Source organism: Trichosurus vulpecula, chromosome 7 (genome assembly GCF_011100635.1).
Source record: "Trichosurus vulpecula isolate mTriVul1 chromosome 7, mTriVul1.pri, whole genome shotgun sequence".
Taxonomy (NCBI): domain Eukaryota; kingdom Metazoa; phylum Chordata; class Mammalia; order Diprotodontia; family Phalangeridae; genus Trichosurus; species Trichosurus vulpecula.
In genome coordinates, this window is record NC_050579.1 from 2,237,375 (window position 1) to 2,265,236 (window position 27,862).

The 27,862-nt window shown below is 46.8% G+C and overlaps 1 protein-coding gene across 3 annotated transcripts in view; it reads left to right on the top strand.

Annotated features, from left to right (window-relative positions):
* Positions 1-27,862, top strand: part of COL6A3 (collagen type VI alpha 3 chain) — a 100,493-nt gene that overhangs the window by 39,240 nt on the left and 33,391 nt on the right. For all 3 annotated transcript variants that reach the window (XM_036767455.1, XM_036767456.1, XM_036767457.1), the window contains 20 exons: positions 598-1,206; positions 4,154-4,759; positions 5,579-6,187; positions 7,762-8,361; positions 9,012-9,349; positions 10,734-10,812; positions 11,722-11,867; positions 16,329-16,421; positions 17,039-17,092; positions 18,091-18,162; positions 19,188-19,214; positions 19,321-19,365; positions 19,500-19,553; positions 20,202-20,264; positions 21,083-21,148; positions 21,548-21,601; positions 24,815-24,850; positions 25,713-25,775; positions 26,432-26,494; positions 27,562-27,624. In XM_036767455.1, coding sequence (XP_036623350.1) covers positions 598-1,206; positions 4,154-4,759; positions 5,579-6,187; positions 7,762-8,361; positions 9,012-9,349; positions 10,734-10,812; positions 11,722-11,867; positions 16,329-16,421; positions 17,039-17,092; positions 18,091-18,162; positions 19,188-19,214; positions 19,321-19,365; positions 19,500-19,553; positions 20,202-20,264; positions 21,083-21,148; positions 21,548-21,601; positions 24,815-24,850; positions 25,713-25,775; positions 26,432-26,494; positions 27,562-27,624 — 3,740 coding nt within the window. The remainder of the gene's footprint in view (positions 1-597; positions 1,207-4,153; positions 4,760-5,578; positions 6,188-7,761; positions 8,362-9,011; positions 9,350-10,733; positions 10,813-11,721; positions 11,868-16,328; positions 16,422-17,038; positions 17,093-18,090; positions 18,163-19,187; positions 19,215-19,320; positions 19,366-19,499; positions 19,554-20,201; positions 20,265-21,082; positions 21,149-21,547; positions 21,602-24,814; positions 24,851-25,712; positions 25,776-26,431; positions 26,495-27,561; positions 27,625-27,862) is intronic.

Sequence of the window (27,862 nt, forward strand, 5' to 3'; positions counted from 1 at the left end):
TCCATGATTTCAGCCTCAGTTTCTTCATTTCTAAAATGAAGAAGCTTGAATATATGATCTCTAAGGTCTCTCCCAGCTCTAAATCTGTTGGACTATGCTTTGGTGCTACAAGAATGGGGTTCAAATCCTGCCTCTGACATGTTCTGGTTGTGTGACTTTGGCTTGGGCAAGTCACTTAAACTTTGTGGGCCTCAGTTTCCTTGTCTGTAGGAGGGGATTGGAGTATAGAGGGTCCCTTCTAGCTCTGAGTCTATGATCCCCTGGATCAGAGGGGACTTGGCTCAAACCTTGCTTCTGGTATTTACTATCTCCATGGTCTTAAGCAGGATTTATTGACCGATTAATTTATTGATCTGGTTTCCTCATCAGTAAAGTAGATGGCCTCTGAGGTCTTTAACAGCACTCCTATAATCCCCTCTCCACTCTGCAATGCTATGAAACAATTCTCTAAAGAATATTACTAAAGACATGGAACTCCCCCATCCTGCCCCTTTCCTCTGACTAAGTCTCTTGTGTTTCCCCCAAGAGACCTATGGCAGGTGGTGGACAGAGCACTAGGTCATTGGTGAATCATCTGATCTGGTGTCTTCCTTTTAGGTCCAGGTGAGAAGAAGGACGTTGTGTTTCTGATCGATGGCTCTGAGGGGGTCAGAAGTGGCTTCTCTTTATTGAAAGAATTTGTTCAGAGAGTGGTGGAGAGCCTGGACGTGGGTCCTGACCGGGTCAGGGTGGCTGTGGTGCAGTACAGTGAGCGAGCCCGGCCTGAATTCTACCTGAACTCATACTCGGACCAGCAGGCTGTGGTCAATGCCATCCGCCGGCTTACCTTGCTCGGTGGCTCGTCCCTCAATACAGGCTCGGCCCTGGATTTTGTTATGAGAAACATGCTTGTGGAATCAGCAGGGAGCCGCATCACCGAAGGCATCCCCCAGTTCTTGATTGTTCTCAGCGCCAGCAGGTCCCGGGACGACATCCGAGGACCCTCCGTGGTTCTGAAGAGGAGTGGTGCGGTCCCCTTTGGTATCCGGATTGGCCACGATGATGACACAGAAATGCGCACCATCTCCTACATCCCCGACTTTGCCGTGGTCATCCCCACCTTCCAACACCTCGGTTCTGTACAGCAGGTCATCTCAGAAAAAGTGACTCTGCTCACCCGGGAAGAGCTGGACAAGATAACGCCGGTGCTGACTTTGCCACCAACAGGTAGGTCTCCTATTCATCTAGTTTGGCCATGCCCAGATTCAAGAAGCAAATGACCTTCGAGCCACCTTTCTTGTGTGCTGTGGGGTGAGGGCTGCTTTTATGTTCAGAATCAGAGGTGATGTGCCCTGGAGACATCTAAAACTTGCAAGGAAGCAAAAGTCCAGGCATTTAGTGGACTTCAAGCTCAATTCAAGCCAGGCAACAGGCATTTATTAAGCACCTACTATGTGCTAGAATTGTGTTAAGCACTGAGATGACAAAGAAAGGCAAAAGACACTCCCTAGTTTTCAGGTGCTTATAGTCTGTTGTGGAAAACAATGTGCAAATAGCTATGTATGCCCAAGATATATAAATGTGTGTAGGGGAAGCCTGCAGTGTTACAGGGTTGGGATTTCATCAGTGCAGGAAACTCCCCCTACCAATGGCAGCTGGTAGGAACCTTCTCTGTAAATTATAATCTTACAGCAGCATTTCTCAAAGGGTGGTCTGTGGACCACCCTGGGTGTTTCCAAAACCTTCTAGGTTTAGTCTGTGAGGTCAAAACTATTTTCATAAAAATACTATCAAATTGCCTATTAAAATACTCTTCCCTTTCCCCAACTACATATCTGTGTTAGGGCAGATGTTTTTAATATACTTCAATTAAAACAACATATCATAATAGATTGAATGCAGAAGCAGATATGAGAATCCAGGGCTTAGCATTGTACCTGGCACATAGTAGGCACTTAATAAATGTTTATTGATTGGTTGATCTACTAAGCCAGACATTAAAGAGATTTGCAAAAATGTAAAAACCGATGTTATTCTTCTTACTAAATTTATTTTTGTTTGGGAAAATATAGTTATCTTTCAGAAAAGTCACTTATGTTTACACATACTGGTTAAATTCTAACTCTAAATTTGTTTCTAACCCTAACCTTGGTGGTGCAGTGGGTAGAGTGCCAGACCTGGAGTCAAGAAGACTCATCTTTGAGAGTTCGAATCTGTCCTCAGACACTTCCTGGCTGTGTGACCCTGGGCAAATCACTTAATCCAATTTGTCTCAATTTCCTTATCTGTAAAATGAGCCACAGAAGGAAGTGGCAAAACCCACTCCAGTATCTCTGCCAAGAAAACCCCAAATGGGGTCACAGAGAGTCTGACATGACTGAAAAACAACTGTAACTTTAAATAAATTAATAGATCAAATTTATCAGTTTTAATTACTAATATGACAAATGTTGACATAACACACACAAACAAAATTTCCTTGGGGTACTCAGTAAATCTTAAGAGTGCGAAGGAGCCTGATATGAAAACAATTGAGAACTGCTGTCTTGGAGAGTGAGAGGTTAAGTGACTTTCTTGGATCCCAACTCAGCACTCTTTCTATTGTGCCATATTGCCTTCCATGAGCCTTTGGGCTACAGCCTATTCCACTTCCTCTTCTTCATCTGGGCTCTTTGTGGGGGCCCCCCCGACACCTGTCATTCAATGTGCATGATATTTCTAAGTGCAAAACAAATGCTTCTACCCAGTGGGGAGCTGTGTGGGCCCAGACTTTATGCATTGACAATCCACTCCTGATCTTATATTAATTTGTTTGGGACAGGGGATAAAAATGAAAGCCGCTTCTCTTTGGCATTTCCTGCGTTATCTCTCTCAGGCTTCACCCCTGTGATTTTCATTATGGAATCCTTGAGATTTCAGAATGAGTAACTTTGATCTCTGGGCATGTGGAAAAGGAAAGTGTGACCAAGGAATATCAACAAATGCTGGGGACCATTTCTCATGCTTTTTAATGTGAGAGGCCACATTCTGTAACAATCAATCAATCAGTCAACATTGATAAAGCACCTGTGCTAAGAATGGGGGCTACAAAAAGAGGCAAAAGGCAGTCTCTGCGCTCAAGAAGCTCCCAAGCTAAATCTGGAAACAAATGGATACAAACAAGCTATATGTGTATATATATGTGTGTATATATATCTATATATATGATAAATAGTAAATAATTAACAGAAGAAAGGCACTAGAATTAAGAGGGGCTGGGGAAGGCTTCCTATGGAAGAAGGAATCTTAGTTGGTACTTAAAGGAAGACAGAGAGGTCAGTAGTCAGAGTGGATAAGGTGTTCCAGGCACTGGAGAAAATACCCAGAGTTAAAGGATAGAGGATCTTGTTTGTGCAACCAGCAATAGGCCAGTGTCCCAGGAGAGTTTCTATGGAATGAAAAGTAGCAGCCTTTAGGCTCATTTATTTAGGGTAATATTTAATTTAGGTCAAACTCTGTTGTTGTGAAATCCAGAGGATTGATCACCTTTCTTTTTTTTAAAATTTTTTATTAGTTAATTTATTTATTTTTAGTTTTTAACGTTCACTTCCATAAGTTTTACATTTTCTTCCCCCCTCCCCAAGACTGCCGGCAATCTGATACAGACTCTACATATACATTCCTATTAAACATATTTTCACATTAGTCATATTGTAGAGAAGTATTACAATGAATGGGAGAAACCATGAGAAAGAAAAACAAAACAAAACAAAAAAAGAAAGTCACCTGCTTTGCTGTGCATTCTGACTCCAGATGTGTATGAGTCCTCTGGAAATGTTTTAGATGCTTGCATTGCTGAGAAGGGCTAAATCTATCAAAATCATTCATCGCACACTGTCGATCACCTTATTTCTTTGGTGATCCTGGGAGAGAGTAAGATTAGTCGTAGCTTCAAATAAGGCCAGTGGCTCGGACACAGATGCCTTTTTGTTTTATGGAGAAGAACAATATGTTGGACTTGGAGCCAGAGGTCTGATCCTAACTGACTTGCCTTCTGTGTGACCTTGAACAAGGGCTTAGACCTTCTTGGCCCCTGCTTCCTCACCTGTAAAATGAGGGCCTCGGCCTGGAAGACCTTTGAGGTCCCTTTTGCTTCTAGTTCTATGATATGACATTCTGACGCTTGCATTTCCAGGGGTCAGCAGCAAGAGGGATGTGGTCTTTCTCATCGATGGCTCCCAAAACACGGTGCAGGAGTTCTCTTATATTCGTGGCTTGATCGAGAGGCTCGTGGAAGACTTGGACGTTGGCTTTGACACCACCCGAGTGGCCGTGATTCAGTTCAGCGAAGACCCCAGGGTTGAGTTTCTGCTCAACGCCTACACCAGCAAGGATGAAGTCCAGAATGCAGTGCGGAGGCTGCGTCCCAAAGGCGGCCGGCAGATCAACGTGGGTAGCGCCCTGGACTACGTGTCCAAAAACATCTTCCGGAGGCCCCTGGGGAGCCGCATCGAAGAGGGAGTGCCTCAGTTTCTGGTGCTGGTCTCTTCTGGGAGGTCCAATGATGAGGTGGAGGATTCCGCCGTGCAGATTAAACAGGCGGGGGTGGCCCCCTTCACAGTGGCCCGGAATGCCGATCCCGAGGAGCTGGTCAAGATTTCTCTGAGTCCCGAGTATGTGTTTTCAGTGAGCACCTTTAGGGAGTTGCCAAGCCTGGAACAGAAGCTGCTGACCCCGATTACCACGCTGACCTCAGAGCAGATACAGAGCCTCCTGACGCGCACTCAGTACCCGCCCTCAGGTGAGGCTATTCTTAGAGTAAATGCTATTTCAGATCAAAACAAGGAGCTAGGCGGTACTAGGATGAATGATAGGGAAAATGAGAGAAGTAGTCCAGCACAGTGGAGTCAACCGACTTGCGTTCAAATCTTTACACTCTTACCTGGGTGTTGGACAAGTTCCTTTACCTCCCTTGTACTCAGTTTCCTCATTTGTAAATTAAGTTGTTTAGATATAGAGGTCCTCTGAGGGCCTCTTCCATCACTGTGATTGGTAAAACGAATCTCTACTGTAATGTTTTGGTTAATTTTTTAGCCTCATCTGTAAAATAGATCAACATCTACCTCCCAGGGTCTCCTGTGGGGATAAATTGAGCTTGTGAGAGACATTTTTTGGGGGGGAGGGGTGAATATGCCTTAAGTTCAAAACTTAAGAAGAATAGTCCATGGGAGAAGTTGAATCCCCTGGTGTCTCCCGAAGGCAGGATTTCTCTTTTAGAAGGTGGCAGATAGTTAAAGGCCTCCAAGAGTACCAAGGAGACAGTGTGGCTTAGTGGGGATGGAGCTGGCCTTGAGGCCAGAAGATTCATTCTTCAACTCCCCCCTCTGACACATTCTGACCATGTGCGCCAGGCAGCTCCCTAAGACTACAACTTGTTTTAGAAGAAGGCATTTCCTCTCCTGGCAGGTCCCAATACCGATGAAATCCCTGATCCAGTCCCTATCTCTGTGCTTAGAATTCTGGGGAAAAGAATCCGACATCCAAAGACCATTGGTGAACCTGGGTGGCCATACAAGAGAGGAACACTCATTTTTCTTTTCTTTCCTTTTTTTTTCTACAGTTGTAGAAAATGATGCTGCCGACATCATCTTCCTCATCGACTCCTCCGACGGCGTCAGGCCGGAGGGACTTGCCCACATTCGAGATTTCATCGGCAGCATTGTTCGGAAGCTGAACATCGGCCCCAACAGAGTCAGGATTGGTGTGCTGCAGTTCAGCAATGATGTCTTCCCGGAGTTCTACCTGAAGACCTACAAATCTCAAGCTGCCGTTCTCGATGCCATCCGACGCCTGAGGTTCCGTGGGGGCTCCCCACTGAACACTGGCAAGGCTTTGGATTTTGTGGCCAAGAACTTTTTCGTGAAGTCAGCAGGAAGCAGAATAGAAGACGGGGTGCCGCAACACCTCGTCTTGTTCCTTGGAGGGAAGTCCCAGGATGATGTGTCCAGGTCTTCCAGAGTGATAGGCTCAGCGGGCATTGTCAGTGTAGGGGTGGGGGCCCGAAATGTTGACAGAGCTGAGCTGCAGACAATTACCAATAATGACAGGCTTATCTTCACTGTCAGAGACTTTAGGGATCTTCGCAATGTTGAAAACCAAGTAATAAATTCATTTGGACCTTCAGGAGTGACTCCGACACCTCCAGGTCCATTTCCTCCTTCGACTCCAGGTAAATACATTCTGATTCATGGATGCAGATGGTGGCATCGTCGTTAGATGCCCACTAGTACTGGTGCTTTTGTAGCAATGTTGTCATTCGCTGTCATGTGTATTCCCTAGATCACTCCTAGACTGCCTTCTTCAGGGCAATTTTCTCTCCAAAAGCAGAACGAGGAGGAGCTCAGATAATGTTCAATGAAGACGTGTTATTTGAGACACAACATCATTATCAGCTCCTCGTTGTTGTTCTGTCTGCTGCTGTCCATGCTGAGGATGTGTTGGCAAGGCAGTAGGACCGCTCCGCCCTGTCCTGGCACATGCAGTCTTTCTCCTTCAAGGGCTGAATGCCCTACGGGGCCCCACCCTTTCCTACACACTCTGACTCACCTCCTCATTTGTCCATATCAGCACTGATACTCTGATACGGATGCTCTCTTCAAGTGTCCTGGGTCACTGCTGCATCTGCAATTCCAGATGATAACAGCTAACATTTGTGTAGCACTTTAAAGACTGCAACGTCCTTCACATGTGTTCTCTCATTTGAGCCTCCCAGCAACCTTAGGGAGTAGATGCCTCAATTAACTCTATTTTACAGATGTGGACACTGAGGGTTAGAGACACTCTGACATACATTTAGGGTTATGATATGTGATAGTAGAAGGAGTATTGAATTTCTAGTCAGAGGACCATGTCTGTGTGACCTTGGGTAAGTCATGTAACCAAAGTGGCCTGTATGGCCCTATCCAGATCTAAACCCATGATCTCATGGCTCCAAGTCCAGCTCCACTGGAGCTGGTCACACTGCTGAATCCCGTGGTACAGTATTGACTGTCCTCCTTGCCCTGACACACTAGCTTTCAGGGCACAAACCTTACTTTTTCACTTTCAGATCAGTCTTGACCTCCCATCATCAGTGCCAGTCTTGAGGCTACCACTTGACGCCCTTAAACAGTCTCTGGGAAATAGAAAATCAATCAACCAGCTAGTTAATAAATCAGTATTTATTTATAAGCCAGATACTCCGCTGGCCATGTGCCATATCACAACAAAAATGAGAGGCATTTCCATTCTCCTGAAGACAAGACATATAGCTCCTTCTCCCTTCTTGTGTCCCCACAGCATCCCCCATGGCTGAGTTGTCCTGGAACTCAACAAGGCCCGAGTTCTAATCCTGCCTCTAAAGTAGGATTGCTATTAGAGTCAAGGTCTTAAACCCTAGGCAAGTAACTTAATCTGAAGACCCCTGTAAGTTGCAGAGTAGGGGCTAATCTGCATTGCGAGGAAGCGGTATCTTCTTCTGGGAGTTCCCTATCCCAATGAAATCATAGGTCTAATCCCCAAACATAATAAACCAAAAACCCCAAGCAGAAACAAAGCACAGCCTCTTTACTATTTAATACAGGAATTACTACTTAATACTGGGGTTGGTTTTTTGGGGGAGAGGGTATAGTTCCCTTTTAATATTTGTGCTGAGCATGCGTATTCTGTACCCCACTTTTGTCTTTCAATGAGTTTTCCTACCATTTTGTATCTTTTTATTGTGGGCACAGAAATAGACTCATTTTCTGGTTTTGATTACTTCAGTGGCAAAGAAAGCTGACATTGTCTTCCTGTTGGATGGCTCCATCAACTTCAGAAGAGACGACTTCCAAGAAGTTCTCCGTTTTGCCTCAGGGATAGTGGATACCATTTATGAAGGTGGAGATTCCATTCAGGTGGGCTTGGTCCAATACAACTCAGACCCCACTGATGAATTCTTCCTCAAGGACTTCTCCACCAAAGAAGAGATCATCGATGCTATTAACAAAGTTGTCTACAAAGGTGGGAGGGAAGCCAATACCTTTGTGGGCCTTGACCACCTCAGGAAGAATCACTTTGTGCCTGAGGCTGGCAGTAGGATTGACCAGCGAATTCCCCAGATTGCCTTTGTGATCACTGGAGGTAGCTCGGTGGAGGATACTGAGGAAGCCACCCGGGCACTGTCCCAGCAAGGCGTCAAGGTGTTTGCTGTTGGAGTGAAGAGCATTGATATAGGGGAAGTGTCAAAGATTGCTTCCAACAGTGCCATAGCTTTCAGAGTGAGCAATGTCCAGGAGCTGTCCGAATTGAGCGAGCAAGTGCTGGAAACTCTGCATGATGCTATGCATGAGACTCTATGTCCTGGCATGACAGACGTCTCCAGAGGTACTGATAATTATGTGTGTGTGCAAGAATGTGTAGCCTCATCAAATCTTCTATTCAACATTAGGCTAATTTGTCTCTTCTGGTTCTGTGTAACCTCACTATAGGTCTAGAACTCAGACCCAAATGATGCCACTTAGACTATAATGAAATACTGACAGGACTTATTCTCAGTGGACTTGTAAAATGTTAGACTTGGTACTCTGGTGGCCAGTGTTGGCCATGTAGTAATTTTTCCCCCATTATAACTCCCCTCCTTCTCCTCTCCCTCTCCCCACACACTAAAGACACTGGTTATAGGAAAGCTCCCTTTATTTTCCCCTATCTTATTTCATTTATGGTTGGAAGCAGTGCAGCATGGGAGACAGAAGGCTGGGCTCAGAGACTAGAAGACATGGGTTCAGACTCCACTGTCTGACTCATGCTGGCTCTGTGACCCTGGATAGGTCACTGAACTTGCATGTGTATGGTGAAGGTTCGCAGTGGTGGAAGGTCCCTGATTGGGAGTTTTCCTCCTGCTAATGAAACCATAGAACCTCCTTATCTTTGGACATTCCCTGCTAAAAATGGTTGCTTCCCAGAGTCCCTAGGCTTCTTGCTGTAGATGAATCTTGCCATGGGTTTGCCCAACTCATCATGTTCCTTGTTCTCAGCATGCCACCTGGATGTGATTCTTGGCTTCGATGGCTCCCGAGATCAGAATGTGTTTGTGTCCCAGAGGGGCTTGGAATCCAAGGTGGACGCCGTCCTGAACCGCATCACCCAGCTCCAGCGGATCAGCTGCACTGGCAGCCAGGAGCCCACTGTGCGGGTGGCAGCTGTGGCCTACACCCCATCTGGGCCGGTGGAAGGCTTTGACTTCTCTGAATACCAGCCTGACCTGTTTGAGAAGTTCCAGACCATGCGCAACCAGCACCCTTACCTTCTGACGGCTGACACACTGAAGGTGTATCAGAACAAATTCAGGAGCTCTCCAGCGGGCAGTGTGAAGGTGAGGTTGGGGCTGGCTTTCTGACCTGCCAGAGATGTCTCTGCATGTTGGGGGTGGAGATGTGATGGAGCGAGGAGGGGCCTGGATTTGGAGTCAGAGGAACCGAGTTCAAGTCCTGGCTTTGTCACTACCTGTGTGTCCATGGCCAAGTCATTCCCACCTCTGGGTCTCAGTTTCCTCATCTGTAAAGTGGGGGGGGGGGTTGGACTAGAAGATGAGAAGGTCCGTAAGACCCTCTTCTACCTTGAAATCCTCTGATGTTTTGGGGAGTGAGCAGGAAGTTCTTGAAAGGGGGTCTCTCTGAAAACCTGTGTCATGAGATTTGACTTTGTAAGAATACACCCACCTTTGTTATTACTCCGTTGTTTTTCAGTTGTGTCTGACTCGTCATGACCCCATTTGGGTTTTTCTTGGCAGAGATATTGCAGTAGTTTGTCATTTCCTTTTCTAGCTCATTTTACAGTTGAGGAAACTGAGGCAAACGGAGTTAAGTGACTTGCCTAGGGTCACATAGCTACTAAATATCTGAGGCCAGATTTGAACTCAGGAAGATGAGTCTTCCTGACAACAGGTGTGGCGTTCTATGCACTGTGGAGCCCCCTAGCTGCTCATACATGCCTTAGAACTCTTTGTTAGTTAGACAATCATCCTTCAGAAGGACTGTTTCCTATACTTTCAGACGCAGAGCTGTAAGGGGTCTGGGCCATCTGGTCCAAACCCTTCATTTTACGTATGAGGAAACAGGCCAGGAAAGGAGAATGACTTGCCCGAAGGCACACAAGTAGTAAGTCAGAGAGATGGGATTTGCAAGCAGGTTCTCTGACCCCACTTAGCGCTGTACCAGGCAGCCCGGTTACTGTTGAAAGAGCTTGGGTTCCGGATGCAGAGGGTCAGGATTTGAATCCTGCTTTGCATAGGGAGACACTGGATCTCTCAAAGAGAAGGCTCCCAGTACTCTGGTAGTGACCTAACCCTGAGTTCGGCCCATCCGACTCATTCATCGCTGTGGGTCAGGGTGAGGGCAAGAGACTATAGTTTGTGCAGTTAAACTATGGACACACTCCGATCCAGCAGTTCCAATCTAATCCAATCCGCTTGTGTCCTCCCTCTCCCTCTTCTTTTAAAGCTTGCTTTTGATTTCACAAATGAACCCTGGAGTTAGGACACACGAGCCATGTCATATCTCTTATAGCTCAGGACTACAATAGATGAGGTGGTGTTTTTGTTTGTTTTTACTGGGTGATCAGTTTTATTATTAGAGTGGTCCAGCCCAGTGCTCTGCATACGATGGGCATGTTTGTAAATTGGCTGAAGATCCCGTTCTGTTGAAAGTTCTGGTGATTTCGTGTGAGGCTTGACTTTTCTACGTTTTCCTTTTTCCAAGGTGGTTATTCATTTTACTGATGGTGTAGATGGCAGCCTGGCCGAATTACAACAAGCATCCGCTGAATTGCAAGAGGAAGGTAGGTACAATGGTCTGCTAAAACAGGGTGCAAGAAAGCCTAGACTTGGAGATGCGCTCAGCATCTTCATGTATCTGAAGGACTGCCTGGCATGAGAGACCACTGGTACAAAGGAGATGGGATGTCATGTGTGGGGAGCAGCTAGTGGTCCCATTTCACTGGAATGGAGAGTGCTTAAAGGGGAAGTGGCTCAGACATGCTCTGCTTGGCCTCAGAGGGCAAAACCAGGACGAGGCAAATAACCTTCGGCTGGACCTCAACAAGGAGAGCTCAGGAAGAGTACAATGGCTGCCCCTCCTGGGGTCTTTGAGCAGATGCTACTTGGCCACTTCTTGGGGATCCATGGAAGGTTTCCAGAGCTCAGTCTTATTTTCCTCATCTGTAAAATTAGGGGTGTTGGACCTTTCCATGGGGGTCTCTTCCATCTCTGAGGTTCTGTGATTTCAGTTAGAGTGTTAGGAGGGAAGGGTCCAGCATCCAGGTTCATGTCTTCACATGGAGAAGTCCCAAGATGGCTCCTTTTGCCTGAGTCACAGCCAGTCTTTCACTAAACATTGCAGTGATACTCTGATGATACCTCTTAGGAGTACTTGTCCTACTTATGATGTGGTACAGGGGGGAAGTGTGGAGCAATAGGAAGGGCCCCGGCTTTGAGTCAGAAGACATGGGTTCCGATCTTACCTCTGCTACTGATTGCCCATATGACCTTGTGCCAGTCATTTAACCTCCTGGGCCTCAGTTTTCTCATCTGCAAAATGGGAGGGAGATTGGTCTAGAACTGAAGTACCTTTAGGCTTTAGAACTATGATCCTATAAATGCATTCTATCACTTGTGGCTTGGATAGAGATGCCAAAGCCTCTTCTTAAATGTTAGCTCTCATGGGCCTCTTTACCATTTTCTCCCCGCAGGTGTGAAGGCCCTGATCTTTGTTGGCCTTGAACGGGTTGCCAACTATGACAATGTGATGCAACTGGAATTTGGTCGAGGCTTCACCTACAATCGGCCTTTGACAGTGAACTTGATGGACCTGGACTATGAGCTGGCAGAACAGCTTGTAAGTTTTAAGCATCTTTACTCAGTGGATGAATTTGGGGGACACAGCGTTTGGTTTGTGAGTCTCAGTGATCTGAGCTCATAGAGATGGAAGCATTAGCACGGTTGGCTCAGTGGTGGGTTCTCTGCTTGTGCTACCGGAGCTACTGGTGGATCCCAAAATGGTGCCCTTAGATGGAATGAGAGCCAGAAAATGGGGAGCGGGGTCTCCAGAGCTGTGTGTGTTGAACTCCTAGCCCTCTGCTGACTCCCTCTTCAGTTTATTATTCATGGGTGAAAAATAGCAATTTAAGGTTTGCAAAGCAATTTACATACATTATCTCATTTGAGCAACACTAGGATGCTGGGAAAACAAGATTCTTGACTTGGCCAGTTATCCAGAAACAGTAGCTAGAACCGCTGGTAGAAATATTCTAGAAAATGGTGAAAGTGTTTTCTTTATGGTAAGATGGTAGAGATGAGAGTCCAGGGGAAGGCTACATTTTGAAAATGGAGCGTCATTGAGGAGCCAAGGGCATACCTGGTAACCCAGATTCACTTAGTCATCTCACCCAGAGGTATCTCTTAAACAAGAAAGAGAAAATAGGTGAGATAAAGGAAAGAATGCTGGGCTTGGAATCTGAGGTTCTGGGTTCAAATCTCAGCTCTACCACTTACTTCGGGCAAGTCCCTTGCCCTCTTCTGGGCCCGAGGTCTCTCACCTGTAAAATGAAAGCCTAGATGGCTTCTGAGGGCCCTTTCAGCTCTTGGTTTGTGATCCGCATTGGAAGGTCCTGTAGTGAATACAAATTTTGAAAGAGAAAGGGAAATCAGACTGATTCTTACTTTCTGAAGGGGAACAAGAAATTGTTGGAAGCTTGGCCAAACCCTCTGCAGGCTGAGGTGATAGGACATCTAAGCCTCCTTCCAGGAGACTGATGGCCATGACTTCTAGCCCAGAATAGCGGCTAAAGGTTGGGTAAACCTGCCCATTTGGTTACAAAAACGTCCTTGTTCCAGGCAGACATGGTAGAAAGACTCCTAGGGAGTGAGGTCAGTGAACTTGCAGTAAGGACAAACGACTAATAGTTGTCATTATATCAATTAATATAATAGTTAAGATCACTACGTCGGTCATCACCATTATAAATAATTTATATTGCATTTCGGGGACTTGCTAAGCCTTTTACAGACAACTCTGGGAGGCGGGCACTCCCAGCTAGAAGAGTCTGACAGAATAAGTGGCCACATACATCGTAAATGACAGATTTGGGATATTTTAGAATAGAAGCTTCCTGAGGGCAGGACCTATTTCCTTTTTGCCTTTGCACTCAAAGCACCTTGTACAGTGCCTGGCACAGAACAGGAAATTAATCAGTACTTATTCAATTGAATTGTTAAGTGTTAAGAGCCCAGGTACACAAAAGGAAGCGTGGTGTCAGTACTCGGGTCTAGAACTGACAGGTGAATGAAGTGTCCCCTTGGAGGTGTCTGGAGGCTGAGAAATGGTTCATTATTACTTTTTTGAGGGTGGGGATTATATCACCAGTGGTCTCTGTGTGTATCCCCCTCCACTGATTGTTGAGGGGGTCTCTGAGGACCCCTTCTGGGTTTCCAATCTTCACCTGGTTTCTTTGGCCACAGAACAACCATATTTCCAAATAACAATCACTTCAGTGATATGGGATATCAGGGGTGTGAGACCTCTCTCCACTGATGCTGGCTGCAGCTCCTGATGACACAGCAGATCCTTGTGAGAGCTGCTGGGGAGAGGGCCAATGGGGAAGGGAGTGATCATCCTAGGGTGACCAACTTGGTGATGAGAATCTCAACACTTAGCAGGCTGGTGCTTGTACAGTGGACAGACAGCCTTTCCATGGGCACAGACTGGCCAAAGCTGTGCCCTGCTGGCAGAGACTCTGAGGAGGCAGGCTCCCCTCATCACCACCATGAGGCAGCTGGCAAAGGCATTTAGAGGGGTTCCAAATCTTGCGACATGGAAAAACGGAGGAGAGCAGGAATTCCATGCCTGGAATCACCATTGGCTATTCATTGGTATAAATATCAGGAAAAGAAGAAAACCTTAATAACATCACTTCAGTGACTGGCCAAGGGAGAGTTCTATCATTCTATTAACTCATGTCAGAATGATAATTATGAGATGTTGAGCATGATTATAGACACCTGAGCAGTAGAGTATGCAGCAAACAAAAATTTAAAAGCGTCATTTAAGCAGGAACTCCCAGTGTGGAACCTCTCACTGGCAACACAAATCCCATGGAGTGTTTGGTGCCAGAGGCAAGCAGCTGAAGCATCAGACGCATCCTTAAAATCAATGACACAGATCAAAGCAGAATTCAAGGACACTGAGTTAATAGCATGTAGAGTCGGAAGACACTTTAGGGATCCTGAGTTCATTTTTTTTATTTTACAAGTAAGGAAATTGAGACCCAGAATAGGGAGAACAGACTTGCCTAAGGTCACACAGTTAGTAAGTGATAGAGTCTGGATTTGAAACCAGGGCACGAGATCAAAGGATCACAGCCTCAGAACTGGAAGGGACCTCAGAGGCTATTTAGTCTGACCCCCCCCCCCCATTTTATAGAATGGGAAACTGAGGCCAGAAAGGACATGTGACTGGCCCAAGGAATACAGCTAATAAGTGGGAAAGGTGGGGTTTGAATAGATGTTCTCCAGTCCCAAATCTGGCACTCTCCATGGTCCCACAGTGTTTGACATTTCTGAATATTAGGAAGAGGTCATATTTTCGAGTCGATTCTATACGGGATGTCGTCAGACCAACATGTCTCTATTACTTTAAGTATACTGGCTAAAGCATTTTAAGTTTTAGTTTTTCAAATGGTCAATCCCTCTTTTCTCCTCCCTCCCTCCCTCCCTTCCTTCCTCCCTCCCTCCCTTCCTTCCTTCCTTTCTCCCTCTCTCCCTCCCTTTCTTCCTTCCTCCCTCCCTCCCTCCCTTCCTCCCTTCCTTCCTTCCTCCCTCCCTTCCTTCCTTCCTCCCTCCCTTCCTCCCTCTCTCCCTCCCTTTCTTCCTTCCTCCCTTCCTCCCTTCCTTCCTCCCTTTCTTCCTCCCTCCCTCCCTTCCTCCCTTCCTTCCTTCCTCCCTCCCTTCCTTCCTTCCTCCCTTTCTTCCTCCCTCCCTCCCTCCCTACCTCCCTTCCTTCCTTCCTTCCTCCCTCCCTTCCTCCCTTCCTTCCTCCCTCCCTTCCTCCCTTCCTTCCTCCCTCCCTCCCTCCTTCCCTTCCTCCCTCCCTCCTTCCCTTCCTCCCTCCCTCCCTTCCTCCCTTCCTTCCTTTCTCCCTCCCTCCCTCTCTTTCTTCCTTCCTCCCTCCCTCCCTCCCTTTCTTCCTCCCTCCCTCCCTTTCTTCCTTCCTCCCTTCCTTCCTCCCTTTCTTCCTCCCTCCCTCCCTCCCTTCCTCCCTTCCTTCCTTCTTCCCTCCCTTCCTTCCTTCCTCCCTCCCTTCCTTCCTTCCTCCCTCCCTCCCTTCCTCCCTTCCTTCCTTCCTTCCTCCCTCCCTTCCTCCCTTCCTTCCTCCCTCCCTCCCTCCTTCCCTTCCTCCCTCCCTCCTTCCCTTCCTCCCTCCCTCCCTTCCTCCCTTCCTTCCTTTCTCCCTCCCTCCCTCCCTCTCTTTCTTCCTTCCTCCCTCCCTCCCTCCCTTTCTTCCTCCCTCCCTCCCTCCCTTCCTTCCTCCCTCCCTCTCTCCCTCCCTCACTTCCTTCCTTCCTTCCTCCCTTCCTTCCTCCCTTTCTTCCTCCCTCCCTCCCTCCCTTCCTTCCTTCTTCCCTCCCTTCCTTCCTTCCTCCTCCCTTCCTTCCTTCCTCCCTCCCTCCCTTCCTCCCTTCCTTCCTTCCTCCCTCCCTCCCTCCCTTCCTTCCTCCCTCCCTCCCTCCTTCCTTCCTCCCTCCCTCCTTCCCTTCCTCCCTTCCTTTCTTCCTCCCTCCCTCCCTTCCTCCCTCCCTTCCTCCCTCCCTTCCTCCCTTCCTTCCTTTCTCCCTCCCTCCCTCCCTCCCTCCCTCTCTTTCTTCCTCCCTCCCTCTCTCCCTCCCTCCCTTCCTTCCTTCCTTCCTTCCTTCCTTCCTTCCTTCCTTCCTTCCTTCCCTCCTTCCTTCCTTCTAGTCCTATAACTGAGTGTCTGCTTGAGAAATGACCTATGAGTTTATGTGATTATATAGTGTTGAAGCTGATCATGTGATGTAGGAATAGTAAGAGTTACTCCTAAGAATCCCAGCTGGCCCTGGACAAAGTGAAATTAAGTGATTCACATTGGCTTGAGTGGCCACTATACTACAGGTGCCTCTCCATCTGGCCCAGGCATACACAGTTAGTTTTTCTCAAACCCAACCTGAAAGTCCTTTTCCCTTTAGAAGGAGAGTAGGGTGAGCCCACAGTGCGGCTTGGCGGATTATTCACATTCTCTCTCTTGGCTTGGGCTGCCTTTCACTGTTATCTTTCATTTCCACAGGATAGCATTGCTGAGAGGGCATGCTGTGGTGTTCCCTGCAAATGTTCCGGACAAAGAGGAGACCGAGGACCTCTGGGCAGTGTTGGGCCAAAGGTAGCATCTGGGCTTTGGTTCATTTCATAAAACTGAAATCAAATTCTAGGAAAATTGCCTCAGCATATTTGTGCAGGAATTTTTCTTATCGCTTACCATGGGGTTAAGGAGGGGTGAGGAAACTGTGTTCTTATTTCACAACAGAGGACACTGAAATATAGCCAAGGTTTAGTTGACTAAAGGTCATGGGTGGAGATTGGATGGGACCACAAATCTCTCCAAGCTGCCTTTTCTTTAATATGTTGACTCTTTTCCCTAACAGCAATAGAATGCGTGCCTTGCTTACCAGCCTCCTTTATCTAAACACAAACATGTTCCCATCGATCAACATCTTAGTTTGGACCTGCCTTTATTTGTCCCCTCCCTGAGACTAGCTCCTGAGCAGCAGAGTATTTGGCATGGGGGATCGGGTGGAAGAAGTAGCCATAGCATCAATAGCAGAAAGAACAAGTCTGATCCATCGATGCCTAGAAAAACAGATGCGTGTCTAGGAAGGAAACTGGAATTCATGCCTGCAGAATTAACGATATTCCCTGGAATTCAGGAGAATTGGAATCGGTAGTGAAAGCTTTGATGGGAAAATATTCTACGAGTGAACAAATTGCTTTGTTTTTTAGGGTATGCCTGGAGAGGACGGCTATCGAGGCTACCCTGGGGACGAAGGCGGACCAGTAAGTCACGTGGTTTTTGTCTTACAACCCTTCTTTCCATCTTGCCCCCTCCCCAACCCATTGTGGTCTAGGACTACGAAGTATGTGTGTGTGTGTGTGTGTGTGTGTATATATATATATACACATCAAGCCTAGACCATCTCTCCTCCCTGAAAGTGTGGGCTTCTTTGCAATCCCTTGTAGTTTACCCCTCTAATCTTGGCTTTGTTGTTCAGACCAGACCAGAGCAGCTTATATAAAATAAAACAAAGCGCAGCATTCTGATATCCTTCGTTCATCTTTACTTTGTGTGACACTTCCAAGATAAAGATGCTCTTGACCAGTAAATGGGCACAGGACCTTTGTGACGTTCTTGGCCCAGTGAAATTGACTTTCTAACTGAGAGTAGGCTGCCAGTTCCTGGAGGGCAGAGACTGTGACTTTTCATCATTGTGTTCCCAAAAACTGGCACAGTGCCTGGCTCATAGCACATGTGCATCTTAGCAGAGTGCTTGGCGCATAGTGTTTAAATGGTTTAAAAGCAGCCAATTGGTGCATTCGTATAGTAGGTACTTAATAATCATCTGTTGAGTTGAAACCTATTGTACTGACTGTGAAGATTACCATCAGACGAGTCATGGCATGGTAACACCACCATCATCATCATCATTACAATAACAGCTGACCCTTATGTCCTGTTTTAAGATTAGTTGTGAAGCATTTGAATGCCTATCTCATTTGGTATTACCTGTGCACCCTGAGCCATACATTCCCAGGGAGCAGCTTTAGCCTTGCATTGTCACTAAATACTTCTTTAGGGTTCATGTCTTCACCCAGAGCTGAGAGCTTGTGGTTCATGCTTAAGTCTCTACTAAAAAGGAAAGAGAGTCTTCAGCTCCTGTGCAAGCATTTGGGCTAACAAAGCATAGAATGCAAAAGACTCCTATCCAACCCCATGAGCAGTCATAAATAAATGAGGAAGCTAGTCTAACCAGCCCATATTTCTTCTCTTTCCAAAGGGTGAACGTGGGCCCCCTGGTGTGAATGGTACTCAAGGTTTCCAAGGATGCCCAGGCCAGAGGGGAACAAAGGTATGTGGTGGATACATGATTGGGTCAGGTTTGGTAATGTATGAAGAACAACTGCAGCCCAGAAAAGTGACTTTACCTGCTTATGTGGGAGGGAGAATATGTTTGTTTATGGGGACTTAGGGTGAGGAAAAATTCATTTCTGTAAGGAGGAAGGCAGATTTGAGAAGCTTCCTGTGAGTTATTGAAATGAGCTAGTCCGACTTTGGAGCAGTTACATTTTAAATCTGGTAGAGGAATGACCCAAAAGGAAGACCTTCTCATAGTTTTAAAATACTGTAGCCTTGAAGTCAGCACTCATATTTACCCCCCCACCCATCACCATCATCATCCTCACCATCATCATCACCATCATCACCATCATCACTATCACCATCATCATCACCATCACCATCACCATCATCATCACCATCACCATCATCATCACCATCATCACCATCACCATCATCGTCACCATCATCACCATCATCATCACCATCATCACCATCACCACCATCACCATCATCACCATCATCACCATCATCATCCTCACCATCATCATCACCATCATCACTATCACCATCATCATCATCACCATCATCACCATCACCATCATCGTCACCATCATCACCATCACCATCATCATCCTCACCATCATCACCATCATCATCATCACCATCATCACCATCACCATCCTCACCATCATCATCACCATCATTGTCACTATCGTCACCATCACCATCATCATCGCTAGCACATGGATGGCACTTTTAGGTTTATAGAACATTTTACACGTTCTCTTATTTATACGGCGCTAATATTGTTATTCTCATTTCATGAATGGGAAGCCTGAGGCTGTGATTTGCCAGTTAGCCAGCCAGGAAGTACCAGAGGCAGTACCCGAGCCCATGTGGTCAGGCTCTTTCCGCTAACCCACTTGAGCTGCCTCCAGCTAGTTTCCATCACTGCCCATGGGTGACTCATCATTCTGTATATATGGAAAATGGCCTGTATTGAAGGATCACTAATTGTATTTGCTTTATTTTTAGGGTTCCCGTGGATTCCCAGGAGAAAAGGTATTCAAGTACTTTTTAAAAAAATTGTTATCTTTCAATTGTTTTTAAATTGATAGGTTCATTTACCTATCCATATATTAATTCCCCTTTGTATTTTCTTTGCTAGGGTGAATTGGGAGAGATAGGTCTGGATGGACTAAATGGAGAAGAAGTAAGACATTTTTTAAACTAGTTGTACTGTAAAATAAAAAAGGCCTTTGATTTCCCAAAACCTTGGTCACATTTCTTTGATCAAATTTGTGGAAGTGAGTCCCCTTGTGACATTTTCCAAAATTTGTTTCTCAGGGAGACAAAGGATTGCCAGGTTCTTCTGGAGAAAGGGGCAGTGCTGGAAGACGGGTAGGTCGTGTTTTCTCTAAAGTTGCTAAATTGATAAATACAATAGTTTTCTTGAAAGGACTTTTTATTTGACCTATAATCAAGAGGATATGTGGCAGCAAGCAGAGGCAGAGCTGTTCTCTAGTTGGACAGGAGAACTATTTTCAGGTATCTGAAGGATTGTCATGTGGAGAAGGGATTAGCTTTGTGCCACTTGATCCCCAAGAGCACAACCAGATTGTGGTTAGAGTTCTCTAAAAACAAAGATGTCTAGTTGTGCCCCAGGAAGCACAACCAGGCACCTTGGGTGGAAGCTACAAAGAGGCATATTTAGGCTTGATGTCAAACAAAACAAAACAAAACCCTTCCTAATGATTGGAGCTGTCCAAATGTGGAATGGGCTAACTTCAGGAGCAAGAGGTTCCCCATCGCTGGAGGTCTTTCCAGGACAGGTTGGATGACCACTTGTTGGGGAAGCAATTTTTGGTCTGGTGCATGTTGTAGTAGATAGCATCACTGGTCCCATTCTAGGAATCTGAGATTCTTAACTTTGGGATTATCACTCTGAATATCATTACCATTTCTAAGCTGAATCCCAACATGTTAAGAGTGGGGAATGGCTTTGGAAGCATTTATGAATGTCGTTGTCTCTTTGTGTTTTTATCTTAGGGAGACAGAGGTGTGAAAGGAGAGAAAGGAGAGAGAGGAGACATGGGAATTCGTGGCGATCCGGTAAAGAGAATTTCCTATTAAATTGCTCAGGGGGAAGGGGAATGGAATAAAATTTATGAAGTACCTATTATGTGCCAGGCACTGAGCTAAGAACTTTGCAAATATTGTCTCATTTGATTATTTGCTCAGTGTCAAATTTAGGACCATGGGTCATGAGAAAGACTGGGAAGGACATGGAGACATTCTCCAATTGAAATAGCAGGAGATGTGTGACTAAAACCAGCCTCATTGCCCCTTTCCAGAAGCTTGCTTTTGCAGTGGTCACCATATAGAATTCTGACTCATTCCTCTCTGGCTTGTGGAGCCTTGGCACTGTAGGCAAGGGCTTCTTGTGAATCACATTCTTGCTCTCCATTGGTCTCTTTTGTCATGTGACATTTCAACTCAATAAAAAAAATTGCCATTCCTGAGCCAGATTATTTCCATTTTAGGCTGGCTCACTGCCTCCCATTACGCTGACCCCAGGGTGGGACGCCATACTGAAGGATAGAGGATATGCCCGTTTTGTATAGCTTGTAGCATCTTCCTCCTCAGGAGTAAAATCCTGCTGTCCCTGGTCTGTGAATGGCTCTGGGTACCATGGGGCTGCTGGGCAACCCCAGAACAAGTCCGTTACTGTGGTTTGGGTCAACTGTTGTGGGTTGGGATGATTTGAAAATTACTTTCTCCCTCCAAGGAGTCACATCTGCCTACCCTTTAAAATTCTTACCCCTGTCATTCATTCAACAGCCATCTAGCATTGGTTGTGTGGTCTAGCCATTAGTCAGTTGGGTTAATTTTAGTATCGTTGGCCCACACTTCCGTGTTGTTGTTTTCAGGGTGAAATAGGACTGGACAGTCAACAGCAAGGACCCAAAGGAGAAAAGGGTGAAATCGGCCCAATGGTAAAGTATCATTCAATCATTCACTATTTAAATGGCCAAAGGAGCCGTTCAACTAGGCAGCTGGGGCAGAAATAGGAAGCAGCGCTTTCCTTGGACCTGATAAAGGCCAGCCCTGTAGAGGGTCTATCCTGGGCCTCAGCCGCTTCCACAATGACATGTGAATCAACGTTGTTAAAAGAAACCTTGGTTTATTTTAAGTGATGAGATTCTCATCTTAATGAGCAGATCTTGGTGAAATACATGTCTGTAGATGCATATATGCAATGGGGAGCATGGGAATTTGCACATATAGTATATATGTATTATGCATGCAGATCCATTTCATGTAGTTTTCTAAGAAACTCAATTTTTTTTCTGCCTGCCCATGAGAGTCTCGTCTGTGTCTCTTCTTTGTCTTAGGGAGTGCCTGGACTTGATGGGATACCAGGTGGTCCTGGAGTGATTGGGAAGGATGTGAGTATGTCTCGTTTCTTTGCCTATTGATGGACACCTCTCTGCTCTTGGCAGGAAGTGTATTCCTGGGGCCCCACTTCACCATAGAAACTTTCCTTCCCGTGTTTTTGCTACTCTCAAGTTCATATGGGATGCCTGTCCCATGAAATCTTTGTTACCTGCTATATGAGAAGCAATGAGGTGTAGTGGGTCTTAGAGTCAGGAAGACCTCAACGTTCCACTCCTGTCTCTGACATATATACTTGCTATGTGTGACCCTGTGTAAATCCTTTAAATTCTCAGCACCTGAGGCAGCTCTTTGAGACTCTAAATTATAAGAGCGGGTGCTGGAGGTCACTAAAAGACTCACACAATCCAGGAAACTCCCAAGAATGGGGACAATGGTTGGGAGCACACATGGGAGAGTAGCATTGGTGAATCATGTGATACTTGGTCATCTTAGAGGCTGGAAAATAAGGGCGTAGGAGAGAGCCTATCCATGGAAGCTCATTGCCCAGAGGAGAGTGAATAGTGGGCTGGCTAGAGATGTGAAAAACACTGCAGTCTCTAAGATTGCTCCCAATCCACGTGAAGCCTGGTCCTAAGACAGAGTGGCAAGGAGAGAAAGGTTTAGACAGACCCTAATCTGAAGTCAGGCTGTGCCGAGTGAATTATCGGAGGTGAGGAAATTTATGTGAGAGCCGCATTCTGCCTACAATCAAATGTTACACCAACGTTACTAATTTTTTTTCTCTGAACTCATAAATGAGCAGATAATGGTGAAAAACAAAATTTTAAAAGCCCTCAGTGGAGGCTCATTAATTTTAAATAGTCATTTGGAGCAATGGTCAAAGACAAGAGGGGCCATTCTTAGAATTGGCTACACTGTACAGTTGGCATGGACATGATGAAAAAACCCGTTGCGTGAATGAGGCCGAACATTAGCTCCTGTGGAAATAGCTTAAAAATATCACCAGCCCCCAATTCATTGGAGATCAGCGAGTGTTTTGGAAATGCCATGTATAAGGAAGCTAGGATGAGATTGTAGTGGGGAGGGAGATACCCACACTTGTCCTGATGCTGACTGCAGAAAGGAGAACATCCTTCTTCTTTCTCCCTCTTTCTTCCTGAGTCTTTCTGGCACATAGTTCAGGGACTTGGAGAAAGATCCCTTCCACCCTTGAGGGACCTAAACAAATGACGAGGCTAGGACAGAGGTGGGAGAGAATTCTTGGCCATCTGCAGCCCAGTGGCACATTTGAGCTTCACATCAGAAAACACTTCCTGCCAATTAGACATGTCCCACGGAAGGGTGGGCTGCCTTGGCAGTTCTTGGAGGTCTTCAAGTGGAGGCTGCAAGACTATTTGTAGGAATGCTACAGTGAAGATTCCTTAGTGTCTGAGTAGAACCAGGAGGTCCTTTCCAACTTTCACAGTTTGTGAAAACTGTAACTAGGGTGGAATCACTGGAGCTTTGTATCAGGGCACTGGAACTGAAGAGGGCAAAATGATTCCAAAAGATTGGGCAACTTAAAAATCTGTTACATTTATATTTTGGCAGCACAGTCCCTGATGGTCACATAGGAATTAATTAGAACTAATTAGGTTACCTCTGAGCTCAGCTTTGTTCTGCCCCTCCTGGAAGCAGCCTCACATTGTTCCATCGATTCTGCCTCCCTCCACCATGGGGGTCCCAGGCTTGCTCCACCCATGCTCTGTTTGAGGGCACATTTTGTGCTACTTGACTTGGACACAAAAATTGCTGGTATTAGCTCTGAGGCACAGCCACTCACACTGCCCCTGAGGAGTCATGCACAACTGGGGCAGGCAGGCTGGTGAAGTGGGACCCTGTGCAGAGTAGTTCTACTAAAAATTCCACACTTTGCTATGCCCCACCACTGAGCAGCTACTGCTGTATTACCCAAAAGTCTAAAGGGCAGAACGAGGATGTCCAAAGACTGGATGCAATCCAGTCAGATAAATGGAGCTCATTATGGCTGATAAAGGACTGGCCCTGGCATCAGGAAGATCTGGGTTCAAATCCCACCTCAGACTCTTACCGACCATGTGACACTGAGCAAATTACTTCACTTCTCTCAGACTCAGTTTCCTTATCTGCAAAGGGGGTAACAATAGATCCACCCTTACTGGATTGTTGCCACAATCACATGAGATCACAGACATTAAGCTCTTGGCAGCCTCAAAGTGCTAACGAGGGCTCTCATGACTCCAGCTGCTCATGCTTTCTTAGAGGGGGTGGAGGGTCTGCAGGACTCTCCCTTGTCCAGTTGTATTTGCTTCTCCTTTTCGTATAGGGGAGAAACTCTTTACCTAGATATGACAGGGCATGGAAAGCATGGAGAATCCCCATCCCAGACTTGGTTTCTCACTCTCAGTGTGTCCGTGGGACCTGGTCACGTGGCAGTGAGGCTTACTGCTGTCCATCTTGGTGGGTCCTCATGCAAAGGGCTCCCATTCCTTGGGGCCAGTGGTCTTCTACACAGCGCCAGACTACAGTCTGTATAAGGCATGATGAATGAGCCTCTGTTGGGTTTGCTTTCAATCCTCCAAGCCTCCTTTTCCTGTCTCCCTTCACTGTGCAGGTGTTACCTTTGGCTCAGAGGCTGGGGACGGTGGGGACCCCTGTTTGAAATGGGGCTTACATCACGCTTGCTCCCCACTGTGAAAGAGCTGGGGCGGTGGAGAGGGAGGGAGGAGCAGGAGTGCTCATGGCCCCCAGACTTCGCTTTGGAAATGAGGGGGAGAAGTAGGAGTGGAGACCATGGAATTGTTTAGTTTGGCAGCCTTGAGAGCCTCCTAAAGACTTTAATTGGCAGCGATTCCAAGTAGATGAGGGGCCCTGCTCCAGAAGGCGTCACGTGGCAGAGGAGCAGAGTCCTCAGTCAGGGCCATCCACAGTAAGCACATAATGAAGATTTGATGAGTTATAAAAGCAGTAATAATAATAACTGGCATTTATAAAGCACTTCAAGTTTTACATGTGTTACCTCATTTGATCATTGCCTGTAAGAGGTGCCGTGATTACCCCCACTTTACAGAGAGGAAAATCAAGGCAGGGAGTGGTGACGTGATTTGCCCAGAGACACACAACTAATATTTATTTAAGGTTTTAAAAGTGCCTTGCCTGTATTATCCCATTAATGAATGAATGATAAAGGACTTGGAAGATGCTCTTTTCTCTGCTAACCCCATGGTGGTTTCTTATTCATACAGGGTGGCCCTGGCCGTAGAGGCCCCCCAGGAGTAAAGGTAAGTGCTTTTCCTTTGGTCCCCCCCCATTTTCCCACAAGCCCCCATTAATATGAAGGGTGTTCACTATCTCCATGTGCCCTGCTCCCTCCTGCTGTTCTTAAGAGGTTGGGAAAAGACCCCTGGGTCTGAGTTTGAGTCCTGTTGCCTTTGTCATTAGACCTCTCTGGGGTTTGTTATGATGAGTGGTCCTGGGGGTAGGACATGGGAGGGACATATTTGGAAATGCAGATGACATAAAAACCAAAGTTTAAAAGCAGAGGTGGTAGCTGGTCCTACCTTGAATCAGTAATCAAAGCAGAACAGTAATCAAAGCAGACGAAGAAACCAGATGGGGACTGAATTGTTTCAAGGTTCCTCCCAGTTCTCGGTCTATGACACTCCCCATGACCCGGTACTTTGCTGATTTATTTTAGCCAGTGATTTATAGCCCACCCCCCAGTAAGGTTTCCCGCCATCCCCCCACCCTCACCCCGTGCCTCCACTTGGAAGCTAAGCCAGGGAGGAAATGTTTCCAACATTTGGACCAGGGATGGGCTGTTTGCCTGTGGCTCAAGGACTGGCTTTGTTAGTTCAGAGAAGCCCCTCAGCAGCCAGCTGGGCACAGGGGGATGCCTTTTTTGGCCAGTCCCTCTAGGAAGGCTTCTGCGAAGTCCTCCTGGAGGCGTTGGGATCTGTAGGGGAGCAGCACTCTGCCTAGACATGACAGGGCACGGAAAGCTTGGAGGATCCTCATCCCGGACTTGGGTGTGTCAGTAGGACCTGGGCGTGATGGCAGAGAGGAAAAATGGGAAGTGGCAAGGCTTGAATTTGAATTCAGTCAGACCGCCATGTATGATCTCTATCGTCTCTTGTTTTCAAGGGTAACAAAGGCGGCCCAGGTCAGCCAGGAATTTCGGGAGAGCCAGGAGCGAGAGGGCCACAGGTAGGTCAACATCAAGGAGCTCCAAGCTTCCTTCCTGGGGGACAAGCTGCTTTTTAATTGATTTGACTTTCTTAATGAATGGCTGAATATTCTTGTGGTGGGTCAACAGCTAAGACAGGACCCTTTGGCTGCTCTTTTTGTCTCCTTCTTGGTCTCAGGTGAGCGACCACACCCAGTATGGATTAGTGTCAAGAGCGCTAGATGTGGAATCAAACCCAGAAGAGAGCTGGGGGTGGGGGGAACCTTGCCTCTGACACACAACTAGCTGAGGGACCATGGGCAAGTCGCTCCCCTCTCTGAGCCTCAGTTTGCTCACCTGTCACATTAGGGGTTGGACTAGACAGCCCCCGGGGCCCCTTCTAGCTCTAAAGCTATGATGCCGTGGTCCTGTGTAGGACCTAGACAAGTGACGTCCCTCTCTGAATCTCAGTTTCCCAATTTGTAAAATTGGGGGAATAATACTTGCCCTACTCATTTCCCTGAGTACTTGTGACTAAAGTGCTTTGTAAGCCTTGAGCTCCATCCGAACCATGAGCTGGCATTTCCTTGACTATTTTGGGCTGTCAGCTGGACTAGGTGCATATGCCCCCTCCCCAGGATCTTTCCTGAAGGCTCAGCCTGTTCACAACGTTTACGCTGGTCTCCTCTGTCCACAGGGTCCACCCGGCCCAACGGGGCCCCCAGGCTTAATAGGTGAACAAGGCATTCCTGGACCGAGGGTAAATATTCCTTCCCCTCCCTTCCCTCCCCCTCCCCCTCCTCTCTCTTTTTTCTTTTCCTTGTTCTCTTCTCTCCTGTTTTACTCCCTCTCCACCGGGGGTAGGGAGAGAGGAGGAGGCTATAAAGGCGGCACATGACCACCCAGCCTTCCATTTGTGGTGGCCAAGGCTGAACCCCCATCTCAAATTTTCCTTTTTTTGTTGCTGCAGTAATCTGATACACCCTGGAGGGGTCCCCCATAGCTGACAAATGCTGAATAAATACTTCTTAGTATATGAATGAAATAGAATTCTGGAGGTGAAATCAGACATGAAAGAGGCAGTGTAGTTTAGTGGAAAGAGCGCTGAAGTCAGAAGACCTGGGTTCAGTCCAGCCTCTAAAACTTATTACCTATGTGGTCTTGGGCAAGTCACTTCACCTCCACAGGCCTCGGTTTCCCCATATGTAAATTCAGGAGGTTGGGCTAGATGCCCTTGAAGTCCCAGTCCAGTCCTAAACCACCGATTATAGAAACCTGCTGAAAAATATTGATTTGTGTGAGCTTCCCCCAAACAGACAAAGATGGATGGCCTGTAGTCTGGAGTGTCTGTGTGAGGCCATTTCACATCTTTAAACTAGACCCATTTCATCTAGATGGGGCAGGGCCTTGATTCAGCTCTGCGTCTCTCTCAGAGGTGCCTGGATGCTGTGTGATATATATCATAGATGCTTAATAGCTGTATGTATGATCAGTCCCCGCCCTCAAGCAGCTCACAATCGAGTGGGGCAGGTGCTGTGCCCAATCAGCTACCATAAAGGGCAGGATGTGTCTTGTGCCATGCCAGCGGCCCAAAGAAAGCAGGAGAGGATGTGGAAGGGGCAGAGACAGCTTCATTCATTCACAAATACCCACTATGTGCAAGGCACCGGACCTGGGCAAAGCCTGGGAAAGGAGGGAGCATTACAACTGAGTCTTGAAGGATGAGAACAAGTGGGATGAACTGGGGAATTTTTGTGAACACCTGTAGTAAAACTTGGCCAATTTGTATGATGCTGCAGTAACCAATCCCTCCTCTTTTTCCTCTAGGGAGGTGGCGGAACCCCAGGAGTTCCTGGAGATCGTGGCCGACCAGGTCCCCTGGGAGCCAAGGTATGTCCTAAGTCCTTAGAGGTGGACTGAGTCCTAGATGAAAACTCAGGCTTCCAAGACCCTCAGTCAGCTTTCTCACTCCCAGGCTACCTGCAGAGGCTTAGAATAGACTGCCCTCCAGAGATGCCCTCTCAGGATAGAGAGCTGCGGCTGCTGTCAAGGAAGCACAAGGCAGTGAGCTCTCCTTTCTATGGCCCGATCTCCACTGACCACTCCTGCCTTCTCAGTGCAATGATAA